Source organism: Dipodomys spectabilis, unplaced genomic scaffold (assembly GCF_019054845.1).
Source record: "Dipodomys spectabilis isolate Male_0828 unplaced genomic scaffold, ASM1905484v1 ptg000063l, whole genome shotgun sequence".
NCBI classification, from domain to species: domain Eukaryota; kingdom Metazoa; phylum Chordata; class Mammalia; order Rodentia; family Heteromyidae; genus Dipodomys; species Dipodomys spectabilis.
The window spans coordinates 4,686,744-4,703,626 of NW_024870740.1; the positions used below are offsets into that span (position 1 = coordinate 4,686,744).

At 37.1% G+C, this 16,883-nt stretch overlaps 1 protein-coding gene across 1 annotated transcript in view; it reads right to left on the bottom strand.

Moving 5' to 3' along the window:
* Positions 1-549: 549 nt before the first annotated feature.
* The window catches only part of Mrps28 (mitochondrial ribosomal protein S28), a 95,750-nt gene continuing 79,416 nt past the window's right edge, over positions 550-16,883 (bottom strand). The window contains exon 3 of the mRNA XM_042680664.1: positions 550-798. Within this exon, the coding sequence (XP_042536598.1) occupies positions 630-798 (169 nt within the window). The 3' untranslated portion in view covers positions 550-629. The remainder of the gene's footprint in view (positions 799-16,883) is intronic.

Sequence of the window (16,883 nt, forward strand, 5' to 3'; positions counted from 1 at the left end):
CTCCGTGGCGGCCTCCCTCACTGTGTTTGTCTCCTACTCCTCTTTAACTAAGCCATGGTGGCTCTTCCTGTTCCTTAAAGTCTAGAGAGCACAGACTCTGTCTGCTAGCCACTGCCTCTGTTGGACTGATCTTTCCCAAGGATCTCTCTGGCTAGCTTCTCTCTCAGCTATTATTCCAACATGATTTTCTCTAAAAGATGACACTACACTAAATTTCAACCATCCAGATACCTTGTAACCTATCCCTGGCTTTATTTTCCTTCTTGGCATGTATCACTGTCTAAATACACTCCATTTACTTATTTATTGTCCAGTATTGTCCAGTTTCTTTGGTTGAATGTTAAGTACTACAAGACAAGCCCTTTTGTTTAATTTGTTCATTGATGGTTAGACGAGTGTTGTGTACCCAGAGATCCTCAAGCTGTACTTACTGATTACACAGGATCTCAGTACTCGATCCCAATCAAAGAAAAAATATGGCAAGAAAAGGGGAGGGGTGCAGCTAAAGTAAATTCAAACAAATAAGAGGCCTGATTAGTTTTCATGTAGTTTATCTTTCAATCATTTATTCACAATTTTCTCCTTGCATTAATGATGATTAAGGAGTGAATTCACTACTTAAAGTTCATCTACTTCTTAGGATGTTCTTCCTTTGATTTCAAGTCTCTATTGTCCTGGAGTCCTAGGAGAATGGCATCAGCCTCCAGTATAGTTGTATCTGTGGTTGCTCCCAGGAACCTAGATGTGAGCTCAAGATCTAAGAGCCGTAGCCGGACCTTGGTGTCCTTCTGGTATTTCCTAAATGATAAGAAAAAAAAATCCATTAATTCTTTCTATCATAACATGAACAATTATTTAAATTAACAGTGTATCTGAGAAATTCATATTTCAAAATTCATATTTTAAGCCTTTGACTTAAAAGCAAATTAGCTATATCAGAATTCTTGCCTTAAAGTTGCCTTTTAATATTTTATAATGGTTAAATCTTTTTTTTTTGGTCAGTTGTGGGGCTTGAACTCTGGGCCTGGGTGCTGTCCTTGAGTTCTTTAGCTCTTCAAGAGCTTTCTTGAAGAGCTCCCTAGCTTTTCAAGGCTAGCGTTCTACCACTTGAGCTACAGCACCACTTCCGATTTTCTGGTGGCTTATTGGAGATAAGAGTTTCATGGACCTTCCTGACTTTGAACCACGATCCTCAGATCTCAACCTCCTGAGTAGCTAGCTAGGATTACAGGTGTGAGCCACCAGTGCCTGGCTTGTTTAAATCTTTTAATTCTTTGTGTTTCAAACAGGTTAGTTCTGAAAATTGCCTTTTTGTTTGTGTGTGGTAATAATGAGGTTTGAACTCCAGGCCTCATAATTGTTAGCCAGGTGCTTTCCACTTGAGCCAAACCCACTGCTCTTTTGGCTTAATTTTCTTCATAGGATCTCATATTGTTGCTCAGGCTAACCTGGACCACATATTACCTATGCCTTCTGTGTAGAAGGGATTACAGAAGGATACCACTAACTCTGGCCCTCTATTTAAAAAATGTCATTCATGTATAAAAGAAAAAAAATTCAGGTACATATTTTCTCTTACAACTAAAACTGCCTTTTGAAGTAAAGTAAAATATTACAAAAACAACATAAATAAAAGACTTGACTGAAGACATGGCTCAAATGGTAGAGCTCCAGCTATGAGCAAAAATGCTAAGCAAGAACATAAGGCTCTGGGTTCAAATCCCAGCACAAACATATAGCTAAAAGATTTAAAGCATTCTCACCACAAAAAGATAAATATATGAGGTAATGTATATGCTAATTAGTCCACAAAAATACATTTTTCAAATTACTATGTTGTATACAGTAAACATATATAAATCAGATGTCAATTAAAATACATACATAAATTGTGGGGGGAAATGTAATATCAGCCTAACATATATGTGATAACTCAATTTGGGCAATAAAAGATTCAAATATTTTATGCTACTAAGTGAAAAACTGATATTCACTTTCTTTTTTGCCTTGATTATTTTAAAAGTTTAATATCAACATCATAGAAATACAAGAGAATGAAAATATTGCTTCTGGTCGAAAACTACAAATCTTTAAAGAACTAAATATATACCTCAAATACTGTAAGTTGGTCTATTTGTTTATGCACACATGCTTACCTATGGTTCAAGATATCCAACTCCAAACCTCAAGAACACCAGACAAGCTCTCTGACTGCCTATTAATTAATTTTTAAGCTAAAATAATTTTACATATATAGAAAACAAAAAAGTAAAGTTTTGAGTAAAGTCACTAGAAAATAATCATAGGAGACAATATAAATTGTCTATAGAATTTTGGAAGAATTAGTAAATAGTCCTTCAAAAAAAAAATCTACGCTTGACTGGGAAGGTGGCTTAATGGTAGAGTGCTTGCCTAGCATGCATGAAGCCCTAGGTTTGATTCCTCAGCACCACATAAATAGAAAAAGCCAGAAGTGGTGCTGTGGCTCAAGTGCTACAGGGTTAGCCTTGAGCAAAAAGAAGCTCAGTGACAGTGCTCAGGCCTTGAGTTCAAGCCCAGGACTGGCCAAAAAAAAAAAAAAAAAAAATAAATAAATAAATAATTCTAGGCTACCTAAACCTTTAAAAACTTATTTTTCTCTCTAAAAGTAAATGTCCTTCAATAAAAATCTGGAAAATAATGAAAATAATGACGTTAGCCACATCTTCTACATGTGATTCTGTGTTTGACAAAATAAATCCTATTTTCTGTCATTGTTTTACATTAAAGAGATATTCAGAATAATGAAGCATAGGTTCATATTATAAAGTACTTATAGGACATAATCTATATGAATTAGTCCTGCAAAAAATAAGGTGAGTTCACAGGCAAGGAAAAGCTGAACACTGCTTATCTACATTGCATGGAATTGTAACCTGTATTCTAATGAACTTTTTTATTTGTCCTCACAGCATGACCCAGGGATTTGTTCAATCAATTTTCCTTCCCTCTCCCCTGCAGCATCCAATCAGTTTCCCAATTTTGTTCATTTTAAAGACAGATATTTCTTGAATTCAGTCCTTCAGGGTCTTATCACCTCTAGCTAAAGCTTGAGTGCATGACATCTTCTTGGAGCACATGTGCCATGGTGGGTTACAAACTTTTCATGCCCTAGCAGAAGTTACTCCATCCCCACTTGTCTTTCTCTGTACCTTTGCATCTATTGTCAGTATGTATGGACTTGTGTCTTTCTAAATTCTATTGATTCTTATGTATCTATGCAGACCATATTGGATTTCTTTTTTTTTTTTTTTTTTTTGTCGGTCGTGGGGCCTGAACTCTGGGCCTGGGCGCTGTCCCTCAGCTCTTCAGCTCAAGGCGAGCGCTCTACCACTTGAGCTACAGCGCCACTTCCGGTTTTCTGGTGGTTTATTGGAGATAAGAGTCTCACGGTCTCTCCTGCCGGGGCTGGCTTTGAACCGTGATCCTCAGATCTCAGCCTCCTGAGTAGCTAGGATTACAGGCGTGAGCCACCAGCGCCCGGCTTAACATATTGGATTTCTATGAACAAGACAGTTTATAAAACTTATTATCAGACCTATGTCAGTGGCTGTAATCCCAGTAACTCTTGAGGTGAAGATTGGAATTAAGGTTTACCTTGGGGACAAAAAGTTAGTAAGACCCCATTTCAACAAGCACCAGGGAGTGGTAGTGCATATTTATTATCCCAGCTACGCAGAAAATATAACTAGGAGGATTGTGGTTTAGAATGGCCCAGGCAAAAATGTGAGATTCCACCCCACAAATAACTAAAAAGTAAAAAGGGGCATTGCTCAAGTGGTAGAGCACCTGCCTAGCAAGCACAAGACTGTGAGTTCAACGAACAGTACCACCTAAAAAAAAATTATTATTATTGCTTCCTTTATATTACACAGTTATTCCTAAGAAAATGTTATTGTCCATGTTAGACAATCCTTAAGAGCAAGGATGTAATCCTGCCTGTGCACTCCTCAAAGTGCCTTGATGACTGCATTTCATTCAAGGAGGTTTCATCAACTGTGTTTTCACACTTTCCAGTACATTAGAAGTACATAAGGTGCTTGTTAAACACACAAATAGACAGAAGCAGGTGAGCAGGCAAATTTGAGATGAGACTTGTGAATATATCTTTTCAAAAAACTTCTATAATGAATTTGATGCAGTCTCCCCAGGCCTAATCTCTGGGCCTGGGCGCTGTCCCTAAGCTCTTCAGTTCAAGGCTAACGTTCTACCACTTGAGCCACAGCACAACTTCTGGTTTTTACTGCTTATATGGCGCTGAGGCATTGAACCCAGGGCCTCATGCATGCAAGGCAAGTACTCTACCACCGAGCCACCTTCCCAGCCCTGAATAGTCTTTTCTGATGACCACTTGAGAAAACCTAGCCTAGAGTTGCTTTAATTGTACATAATCAGGTGCAGGAAGGTAGGATATTCTACAGGAACCTAAAGGGCCACAACATTGTAGCCACCAGTAACAACATATAAGAGTGATGGTGCCTCCCACAAGGGATTCCACAAGTGAATAAAGCCCACTCTCAGTGAGGTGGCCTCTTCCTGTGCACACAGTCCATTCTAGAACACAGGCAGATGGAAACGTCTGCATGCTCCAACAAGAACCAAAGCCATAAGCTGGGTGCTGTGGGCTAATCCTAGCTGCTCAGGAGGCTGAGACCTGAGGATTGCAGTTCAAAGGTGGCCCTGGCAGAAAAGTTCATGTGGGACTCTTAATCTCCATTTAACTACTCAAAAACAGGAAGTGGAATTGTGGCTCAAAGTGGTAGAGCACCACTAGCATTGAGCAAAGAGCTTAAGGACAGCGCCCAGGCCCTAAGTTCAAGCCCCATGACTGACAGAAAAAAAAAAAGGAATGAGGAAGTTCATTCTTGTTTCAACTTTGGAACACTTTACTAAAGGGAAAGAAAAAAGTCAACCAGTAATGTATTTCTCAGAACTCCACTTGTGCCAACGTTAATCTGAGGTGACCTTTTGTGTTGTGGTTTTTGATAGTCACTTATACTACTTACTCTTTATATTTGGCCCTCCATCGTTCTATGTAACAAGATTTAAAATGAATATGCCCGTAAACTTCTCCCCAGATTGTTTGTGCATACTGTAAATGATCACTTTAGTCAATGATTTTGGCCAACATATCAAATCCACTAGAGGCAATGTCCTCAATCACTGGCCTTTCGGGCCAGCTGACTAGACATGGGGTCCAGCTCTATTGCTTCTTATTATGCAACTCTGATCAGATGCTTTATCTAGTGCAATTTCCTCATTTGTAAAATGAGAGGAACTGTATCTACATGCTAAGATCTTGTGAGCATAATATGAACCAACATATGCTAAGCCCTCATACAGGTTCAATAAATGTTGGACTTATCAACCATCATCATCAAAAAGAAAGTTGGAGATATTTAGTTCCTTGTTGTAGGACTGACAGAGCTTTCCTAATTTGTAAGTAAACCAATATAGACTTTGTACAGATCCTTTGGTTGAGTTTTAATTGAATATCGGTTTGACTCAAATCCTATTCATTTTAATGTTATAAACTTTTCTCTCTTAAAACATGTAACACGAATGATGTACAAAAATAAAAATTTCAGAGATTAGTTGGTTATACCAACTTATTTTATTTATTTAGGAAATTACACTATTATAGAGAGGAAAACAACTAGTAGTCATTAACAAAGTTTGAAAGTTTGTGTATCTTAAAATTCTTAATTCTCTTTCCTGTGAGTGGTAAATATGGAAATAACAATGTTCTCTGAAATAAAATCAGGAAAAGAAAAAAGGAAGAAAATTTCCTTTAAAATGACTGCTGCATTTCTTTTGAGGGTGTGAGGCAAAGTAAATGTGAACAAAAACAAGTATGCATCAGAGGACTACAAATTTAGCAGTCACAATTCCCAGCATCATATACTGTCAGCCACCAATGGGACAGAGTGATTAATCTGCTCCAGAGCTCTTTTCAACAGTGGCCCAAAGATGAAAGGGCTGTTTGGGCACATTTACCTTCCTCACATAATTTCTGGGAAGGGTAGGATAATAATTCCTACAGGTTTCTTACTGATTTTCCAATAAACTTTTTTTTTTTAACTAGTTCAATAGTAGATTTAACCTCTGATAATCAACTATATTCTTTATGATTTTACAGACTAAAATCTCTTTTGTCTTCTTTCTAGAATGGTGTTTTGTTATTCTTTTATTTAGTCATTTTCCTATCCCTTTGATTATCTAGTAGGCTACTATTCTGTAAAATATGCCCACAAATATAATTTAGCTACAATTTCAGGGATCCACAGATTATAAAAAATTTACCCATGGACCTCAAAAATTATTAAGTTCCTTTCTAGACTTTCAGTGAGTTTGTTTTTCTTAAGAGAAATGGGTTCTCATTTCATCGGCAGAACAACATGGCCTTGTGTTTTTAATGATATATATGAATGTGCTTCTTAAGGTACTAATGACTATAGCTATGGCTCAGTAATAGAGCCCTTGCCTAGCATGCACAAAACCCTAGGTTTGATCTCCTGCTTTTGGGTTGCAGGAGGAGGGAGACTCTAAGGAAATGTAGGTTTTCACTTAAGAATTTTATTGGACCAATTAACAATGTTAGTACATGGCAGCCTCTATTTACAATGTTGGTACATAGCAGTCCTATTTACTAATGGAAACAAGACAAAAGTATTTATATGTTCATATATACAAGAAATTTTTCTTACCCTGAGTATTTTAAAAAGCCTAACCTAGTTAAAAGTGGATAAAGAAGTGCTAAAAAAAATTAGGCACTATTTGCCAGCGGCTCACATATGTAATTGTAGCTACTTATGAGGCTGAGATCTGAGGATCACAAATCAAAGCCAGAAGAAAAATTTATGAGACTGTTTTTATTTATTTTGGGGGGTTGGTTATGGGGCTTGAATTCAGGGCATGAGCCATTGTCCCTGAGCAGTTTTTGCTCAAGGTTAGCACTTTAGTACTTGGAGCCACAGTACCACTTCTGCTGGTTTTCTGGTGGTTAATTAGAGATAAGAGTCTTATAGACTTTCCTGCCAGAGCTGGATTTGAACTGAGATCCTTAGATCTCAGTCTCCCAAGTAGCTAGGATTACTGGCATAAGCCACCAGTGACCGGCTGTGTAAGACTTTTATCTTCAATGAACTTCCAAGAAGTCAGAAGTGGAGCTGTAGCTTAAGTGGTAGAGCGCTAGCCTTGAGAAAAAATGCTTAAGGCTCCTGTCCCAGGCTTTGAGTTCAAGTCTCAGGGCCAACTCCCCAAAATTTAAAAACAAAGTCTCATAAACTTTTTCTTCTGGATTTGATTTGTGATCCTCAAATCTCAGCCTCATAAGTAGCTATGATTTTATACACACACACAGACAAACAGCTTTATAGCAGCATTGTTTTAAAATTATATATATATGATAAATTAATCAATAAAATGAATAAAAATAGGTTTTCAATATCTCATTTTTGGATCTGTGGTTTTAAGTATTTATGGCATGGAGCTCAGATCTTCTTTAAATTGGTTGGAAATTTTTTAGAATTTTGTTGTTGCTCTTTGGTGGGCTGAATGATAGGGTTAACATTAACTGGGTTTGGTGGTGCATAGAGCCCATATGGTAGAGAGAACTGCTCTCCAGTGTGCTATGCATTGATGTAGGTGAAGAACCCACTTTTAACAACCAATGCCCAGAACCTAGATTTGGCAATAAAAATATATAATAAGCTGCCAGGACTTTTGTGATTACTATGCAAAATGGAAAAATTATCTGTTTAGAATGTTGTCAAAAACTGTTTGCTACTTCAGAAAAAAAAAAAATCACAGCATTATAAGCACCACTTCCCTTTTATTTTTTGTGACCTGTGTCAAATGTACTTATGTGTGTGTTTTATATTGTGTGTGTGTGTGTGTGTGTGTGTGTGTGTGTGTAGGCTGGCACTGGGGCTTGAACTCAAGGCCTGAGTTCTTTCTGTCCCCCCCCAACCCCCACACACACCCTGCTCAAGGCTGGTGTTCTATCACTTGAACCCCGTCTCCACTTCCAACTTTTTTATTTTTGAGACAGTGTCTTGCTATGTAGTCCAGCCTGATCTGGAACTCATGATCCTCCTGCCTCTGCTTTCCAAGTACTGAGATTACAGGCTTGACCTGACATACTCAGTTTACATATACCTTCTTTACAGTGTGGCATCTGTCTTAATCTTTCTATCACTAGGTTAATCTCCTTTAGCACTTGCCATCCCAAATCCAGGAGTTGTTTTTGTTTTCCCTTCAATGAAATACACTGCTAAAAACTTAACTACAACATTAACATTCAAACACCACTGCCTCAGAAAACCCCTTAATATAACTATTTAAAGATGATAAAAATTAACTTTATAAGAGAATGGAAACATTCCATATAATTTGATAACTGAGCACTTTAAAATATGGTTAATATAGCCAAAGAAGTAACATTTAAAATTGTATTTAAAAGCACAATGTCGACAGCCACATCACAGCTCCAGAAAATTTCAAACTGAGGCCCAAGAATGGTGTTTCAAGGCTGTAATCCCAGCACCTGGAGGGTGAAGCTGGTAGACTGTGAGTTTAGATAGATCGTGAGTTCATCTATGCCAGCTTGGGTTAAGCAGTATCTCAAAAACAAATTAACAACAACAAACCTACGCATTCACACACGTGCACGCACACACCCAACAATTTCAAATTTACAATAAAGTAAAATATACTTTATGCCACAATATTTATAAATATAGTAGAAAGACTTGCTTTACAGGCAAAAAATAGCACTATGAAATAATTTATAAAAAATGTTTGCTAGTTACATATCTAGCAAGAAGAAACTAAAACACTCTGAAGCTATTATTGGCACCTCTACTCTTCCTTTTCTGTTATGCATTCTGGACAACTCTTTGCTATACTAGTCATAAAGCAACTGAACAGTCACATATATCAGGGTTAAATTTAAATTGTTCATATAGAGTGGTTCTTCCATGTTACAGATGTAAAATTATGTATATAGAAATAAAGCTACTGGCCTAATCCTATACAGTAGAACAAGAGAATTCACAAGATTTTGGAGCTGTTTTGTTTTTTTTTTTTTTTTAAGTTCTTAGTTACCTGTGACCTCTTGCAAGAAAAGTAAACTTAATTCCTCTAGAAGTAGCAAAAACTTACTATTTCATATAGATGTATAATTCATTGTATAATGTCTTTCCTTAGGAATAAACTGTAAGCTATGTGACTGCTATCCTAGTTATCATTTCAATTATTTTCCATTAAAAACAATTATTTTCAAGGCTAATAAATTATGACTTAGAAAAAAGTCTATATAAGCTTCATGCAATGCTGTATTTTTACAGTTTTTTAAAGAGGGGGGATAGTACTGAGGATTCAGCCCAGTGTCTCTTGCACTTAAGCCTCACCTCCAGCCTACATATTTTTACATTTTCTTTTAAATTAGAAAAATGTGATCCAGATACAATTTTTTTGAAATTCTTATATTTCATTCTCAATATATAGAACACCACTGTCTTGAAAGATAAACAGGCTGGCTTTAATGAACACATTCACAATAAAAATGGGCTGTGTTTTTCCTGCTTGGGGTTTCTTTTAACTTCAAATGCTTCTTCTGTCTGATCTTGGTGAACTCTAGCCTAAATGGATCCGATCTCAGCTTTTACCATAAACGACTGCTCTCTTGCATTGTGCATTTTTCTTAGACTATATGCTGCTGAACACGAGCCTGCATGTCTAAGCCATGTAGGAAAAAGGCAATTAAAACTGTTTTTGCATTTCTGCATTAAGGACCAGTTTGGTTTAAAGAACTGCCTTTGGAGAGGTTTTTTGACATTCTTGCTGCAGACATTCTTTAACATCTGTCAGTGCCTACTGCTGATGGTTTTCATAGCCTTAAAATAGAGAGAATCTTTCTGACTAGATCTTTGATATAAGTATGTTAAATAATACAAAGCTGACAAACAGTAGGCTTGGATTGAACCTCAGAAATTAAAGGGAGTATTGTGAAGAATTCTGACTGCTAGTGAAATTTGCTGTGTCTGTAATCATAATTCTCAGAGGTTTTTAAAAATAGTTCTCTTGAAATCATTAACCATGTAAGCTTTCAGCTCAGTAAGTCAAATTTGTTCAGAATTTTCTGACTTTCTCATATTTCTTTAAAGTCTTTAGGCGATAAAAGTATTTTTATCTATTTACAGAGGTATTTTTCAGGAGAAAAAAATTAAAAACTTTCTATTAGCCCAATTAACACTAATCTGTTTTTATTCTTCTAATTTTCAGTCAGGCTGATCTATATGTAAAGCCAGCAGCCAGGCCTGCATGTGTATGTGTGTGGACATGTGAGAATAGGCATGCTTTGTTCTTTAATTTCTGGTTCTCAATTTCTTCATCATTATAAAGCAGTGTTCGCAATGACCCATGGGTACGCAGTTTATGATTATATTCTAAGATCCATGCAGCAGTTATTCTACTTTTACACACACACACACACACACACACACACACACAATTTTTTTTTGTGCCAGTCCTGGGGCTTTAATTTAGGGCTTGGGCACTGTCCCTGTGCTTCTTTTGCTCAAGGCTAGCACTCTATCACTAGAGCCACAGCGCCACTCCTGGCTTTTTCTGTGTATGTGGTGCTGAGGAATCCAACCCAGGGCTTCATGCATGCTAGGCAAGTACTCTACCACTGAGCCACATTCCCAGCCCCTTATAAAATTTTAAGTGTTTGAAACAGATATAATATAAAGTGACATTAAGTGCAAAACTGATAAAATATAGACACAAGATGCAAATATTTCAGCCTTTCTCTTGGCTATATGAAATACTGTTGACTATACAATTATCAAGTATATCTTTATTGCAGACTACCTGTATTTCTGATTTGTCCTACTTTTTGAAAGCACTATACTTTGCTCTACTCTATTGCTTTTATTGGTTCAAGCTGTAAGATTCCTATAAAGACTGTTATTTATTTTTATTTTCTTCCGTAGTCATGGCATACAACATATACCTTAACTAGTTTCTGTATAGTTTGACTATACATCTTTGTTTGTTTGTTTGTGCTAGTCCTGGGGTGTAAACTTAGGGCCTGGGCATTATCCCTGAGCTTTATTTGCTCAAGGCTAATAATGCTCTATTACTTGAGACACAGCTCTACTTCCAGCTTTTTGGTAATTAATTATAGATAAGAGTCCCATAAACTTTCCACCTGGGCTGGCTTTGAAGTACAATCCTCAGATTTCAGCCTCCCTAGCAGCTAGGATTACAGGTATTAGCTGCTGGCTCCTAACTATAAATTTTTTTTTTTTTTTTGTATTCCTCATCAGTGCTATCTATATTGTACTCTCAAGCACATGGTTTACAAAACAAAGGTAAGAGTGTTCATTACATTTTCCTTTTTACTAATATTTCCATCCATCATTAAACTTCAATATATATATATATATATACATCTTAAGCCTTAGTTTATTATTTCAGGTGGTAAAAAGATGTAACTAGAAAATAAAAATTACTATGCTAATAATTTCTACTACATGAATTATTACCAAAGTGCACTAAAAAAAAAAAAAAACCTTACAAATATCCCTTCAAAAATACTATATAGGAGAGGTACTCAAGGTTCATGCTTATAATCTGACTAAGGGACAGACACTGGGAAGATGGTTTGCGGCCAGCAAACCCTCATTTTACAGAAAAAGCTGGGTGTGGTAGCATGTACCTGTTATCACAGCCACAGTGGGAAGTATAAATAGGAAGATCACAATCCAGGCCAGCCAGAGCAAAAAGTGATACTTAATCTCAAACCAACAAACCAACCACAAAAGCAAAAAGAGCTGAGGGCATAGCTAACGTGGCAGAGTGCCTGCCTACTAAATGTGAAGCCTTGAGTTCAAATCATTGTACTGCCAAAGAAACAAACAAAAACTATGCATGATGTGTCCATTGATTAGGCCAAAATAAACCAAATGACCCTATGTATCCTTAAGATAATGAACAAAGGATATTGTTCATGAAAGCAAAATATATTTCCTCTAACTGTAATCATCCTCTATTCTTTAGAATATACTTTTGTTTTTCCCTAAAATCAAGTTCTTTTTAATCTTTGTGGCTAATATTTTGGGCCATCACAGTTTTATCTCTTATTCAAGCACTTGAACAAGATGAAATGTGACCAGTTTTATGAAATGTGAGAATGGAACATTTAAAAATATCCAGTTGGGCTGGGATGGTGGCTCAGTGGTAGAGTACTTGCCTCGCATGTATGAGGCCCTGGATTCAATTCCTCAGCACCACGTAAGCGAAAAAATGGGAAGTGGCGCTGTGGCTCAAGTGGTAGGGCACCTTCCTTGAGCTGAAGAGCTGAGGGACAGCACCCTGGCCCAAAGTTCAAGCCCCACAACCAATAATAATAATAATAATCCAGTAAATAACTTCACATTTTTTAAACAATGTATCATATACATTTACATGAAATAATAAGTACACATATATGTTGAATTGAAGCCTCTTTGTAAATGTACTTAAGATAATAAATAAAATCCAAGTAAAAAATATATGTATATATCATCATAGGCATCAATCATCATAGAATCTTTTGTACAGTTATGAAACATGTCAAGAAATAAGGAAGGACATTGCAACAATGAGATGTACAAGTCGTTATGTCGAAAACGAACTTTAATACTTTGGTGCGGGGGCGGGGAGGGGGGAGGGGAGGGGGAGGATTCGGTGGGTGGGGAGGAGGATGGGAAGGGATGGGAAGGGGAAACAAAGGAGGAGGCAACAATGCTTGATAAGAAATATACTCATTACCTTGCTCATGTAATTGTAACCCCTCTGTACAGTATTTTCACAATTAAAAAAAAAAAAAAAGAATGACTTGGCCAGTTGGTACAAACCAAAAAAAAAAAAAGAAATAAGGGAAGGAAATTCCTTTAAACCAAAAATCACATCAGGCCTATCTTTATTAAAACAAACAAACCCTACAACATTGTTGCTGGGCAGAATATGAATATACACCTATGAAGAGGGAAAAATGAATATGAAAGCAATAGAAAGCAGTCATGGTTTCTGAAATATGCAGATGACTAAAACTGGGATCAAATCTGACTTCTAAGCAAATAGGATTTTTTCTTTTGGGGAGAAGTCCTGGGGCATGAAGTCAGGATCTGGGTATTCCTTGAGCTATTTTGCTCAAGGCTAGCTCCTCTTCTGGCTTTTTAGTGATTAAGAGTCTCATAGACTTTCCTGCCTGGGCTGGCTTCAAACAGCAGTCCTCAGATCTGAGCCTTCTGAATAGCTATGATTACAGGTGTGAGCCACCAGTACCTGAAAATAGGACATCTTTTAACATACAATTTCAGGAGAAGGAAATAAAGGAGAAGGAAAGATGTAACACTTTTAAAGGTTGATGTGAGGTTTAAAACTCTATGAAGTATGAAAAGTATATGCTACATAGTAAATAATAGAGTTAACTTTTATTAAATTCATTGAATTCATGAGTGTATAAATACAAGACAACTGAGAAAACAACTTCAAATGTAGTTTTACAAAGATACTAGAATATTCTTCCAGTGGTTGGTACCAATCTTTAACATATAAAAAGAAATGACAGGAAAGACTGTTTGGGAAAAGGGGAAATGCCTAACTACTTTGGAGGTGGATATTAGGTAGATCAAGGTTTGAGGCCAATCTTCACAGTCAGGTGTGATAACATATACTCAGCTACTAGAGATGACAGGAGGACCAGACTCATGAAAGGCCACTCTTTGATTTTGAAATCTGGAGCTGGGAGGCTGGGGGTTTAGCCCAGCGGAAAGGTGCCCGCCTGGCGTGCGCAAGGCCCTGGGTTTGGTCCTTAGCCCTGGAAAAAAAAAAAGCTACAAAAGAAATCTGGAGCTGAGTTAAAAGATTATCAATAGAATTAGATTATAATTAGATTATAATTTAGATTATAATTAATTATAATTTCCAGGGACTTAGTGACTCTATAGGAAGTAAGACCTAGGAGGTAAAATGAATAAAAAATAGCTTGTAGAAGCTTTAAAAGTTTTGTCATATTTAAAAAACACTACCTGGGTGTGGTTAGTAGTGTACATCTGTAATCCCAGCATTTGGGAGGCAGAGGCAGGAGGACTACCAGTTGGAGGCCAGCGTAGGCTACATAGTAATACTCTCAAAACAAAACAAAACAAAAACTACAGACACCTCCAAAGGAAACCAGAAACATAAATACCTGGGGTCCAACCCAGATCTGCTCTCTTAAAATAAACACGTCAGAACTGCAATTCAAGCTTGAGCTCAAAGCTCCCCAAATGATCTGTTTAAAAAAAATCATTAGTTTATCTTCTCTAAGTGTTTGTTGCAATTAAATTTCTAGTGCTTTGTGGGAGTTTGGCATATCAAGTTGAATCTTGCTCAGTTCAGGCTTTAATTTCCCCAATAAGTATATGCAGTCTAAATATTTGTAGAAAGGTCAAAGTTTGAACTACATGTTTTAGATATAAAGTATGAAAAGAAGCAAAATTATTTTCAATTATAATAACTGAAGATATTAATGTTTATGTTAATCTACACCAAAGGATGAATCAGTTTAGCTGAGATGTACTGCACATAATTGTATTTTTATGACCATAAGACGTATTTTTTTTAAACTTTGAAAACCAAGTTTGAAAACCTAATACCTGCTAGTAGACACAAGCACTGAATTTTAGCTGGACAACTGTTTTCTGGACACATTATTCCCTGTCCATAGTGACATCTTTGTCTCCACATTTCTAAGTTTCTGCATGTTACATTAAAAATAAGTTCTTGTTGCATTAACCTACTGTTAGTTACTTTTCTTCTAATCTTGTTCCTGTCTCTCTAAATTAGTTACTTATTAAACAGGTATTGCCAAATTTTACCTATATGAGGTAAGGAGATGTTGACAAGAAACAGAAGGTTGGAAAAGTCCGAAAAGGAAAAAGAGGCATGGGTTCCTCTTCCATGTTGACCAGGCCTATATTAGGTTTAGTTTAAGAAAGACTGTTGAGCTTGGAAGGAAGCTTGTTTTTTGACTCTCCTCACCTTATCTGACATTTGCCCCTGTGCCCAACTCTAGGGACATTAAACATTCCAACTCATGCTTTTTATTAAAAACAGAGGGCATCAGGCTGGAAGTGTAGCTCAGTGGTAAAATGATTGTGTCAGGTATGTGAGAGCCTGGGTCTGATCCCAGTACAACATACAAACAAACAGCAGAGGGCACTGAATCAAGTTGCATGAAATTAAAAGTAAAAAATGAAGTCAGTCACACAAGTACAGAAAGCAAGAAGTTTAAAGATACATTATGTGAGAGGAAGTGGAGTTGTAGTTCAAGTGGTAGAGTGCTAGCCTTGAACAAAAGAGCTCAGTGATTGCATCCAGTCTTTGCCCAGGTACCAGTGGCTGATATCTGTAATTCTAGCTACTAAGGAGGCTGATATCTGAGGATCAGCCTTTGAAGCCAGACTGTGCAGTAAAGGCCATGAGAGTCCACTCTTGTCTCCAATTAACCACCAAAAAAGCTGGAAGTGGAGCTGTGGCTCAAGTGGCAGAAGGCTAGCCTTGAGAAAAAAGCTCAGGGACAATGTCCAGGCCCAGGTTCTGGGACTTGAACACATACACACACAGACACACACACACCCCTCACACACCACACACGACATATCACATGTTTTAATATCATTGAAAACCAGTAAGCATTATGGTGGCTTTGTTCTCAAAGAAAGGCTAATAGCACATATTCCATGTTACAATGTACATTCCACAACACAGTCCCAATTTATTTTCATTTTCCAAGCCATAACTATAATATTGTGTTCTGTTCTAGACAATTACAGTCACTGATAATTGGAATCCATCCAGAGTGGACAATGAAATAATTTTGTATTACACTCAATGAATAATTCCAGGGGGAAAAATGTATTTATTTGGTTGGCATCATGTTAAGTGAGCTAAACTAGGCCCAGAAAAACAAGTACTGCATGATTTCACTCTTTTTTTTTTTTTTTAATGATCTCACTCTTATCTGGTATATAAAACAGCTGATCTATTGCCAGGTGCCAGCAGCTCACATATATAATCCTTGCTACTTAAGAGACCCAAATCTAAAGATCTGGGTTCGAGGCCAGCCTAGGCAGAGAAGTCCATGAAACTCTTATCTCCAATTAACCACTACCAAAAAGCTGGTAGCGAAGAAATCTAGCCTTGAGCAAAAAAGCTCAGGGACAGTGCCCAAGTCCTGAGTTCAAGCCCCAGGATTGGCACACACACACACACACACACACACACACACACACACACACACACACACACACACACACACACACACACACACACACACACACGAAAGAAAGAAAGAAAGAAAAGAAAGGAAAGGAAAGGAAAGGAAAAAGAAGAGTTGATCTCATATAAGTTCAGAGTAGACTGATAGTTACCAGAAGCTAGGAAGAGGGAGGAATGAGGAAAGATTGGTCTATAGGGACTAAGTTACAATTTTAAACCGTGCGGAGTTTTAATGTTGTATTGCACTGTAGGATAAACTATAAATAATGATAAGCACTGTTTTTTCAATGAAGCAGAATAGAGATAGACCTTTGAAAGTTTTTTTTGTATGGAACTGGGTATGGTGGCTCAAGCTTGTAAGGTAGGGATAGAAAGATGAAATTCAAAGCCAACCTGGTTTTAAAATAAATCCATTGTGAACTCAATCAATGGCTGACAAGAGATGTGAGATGGGCAAATGTATCTACCTTTCCTGTTACCTATGCTACTCCGGTGCAATACCTTCGAACTTCCACTTCTACATGGCA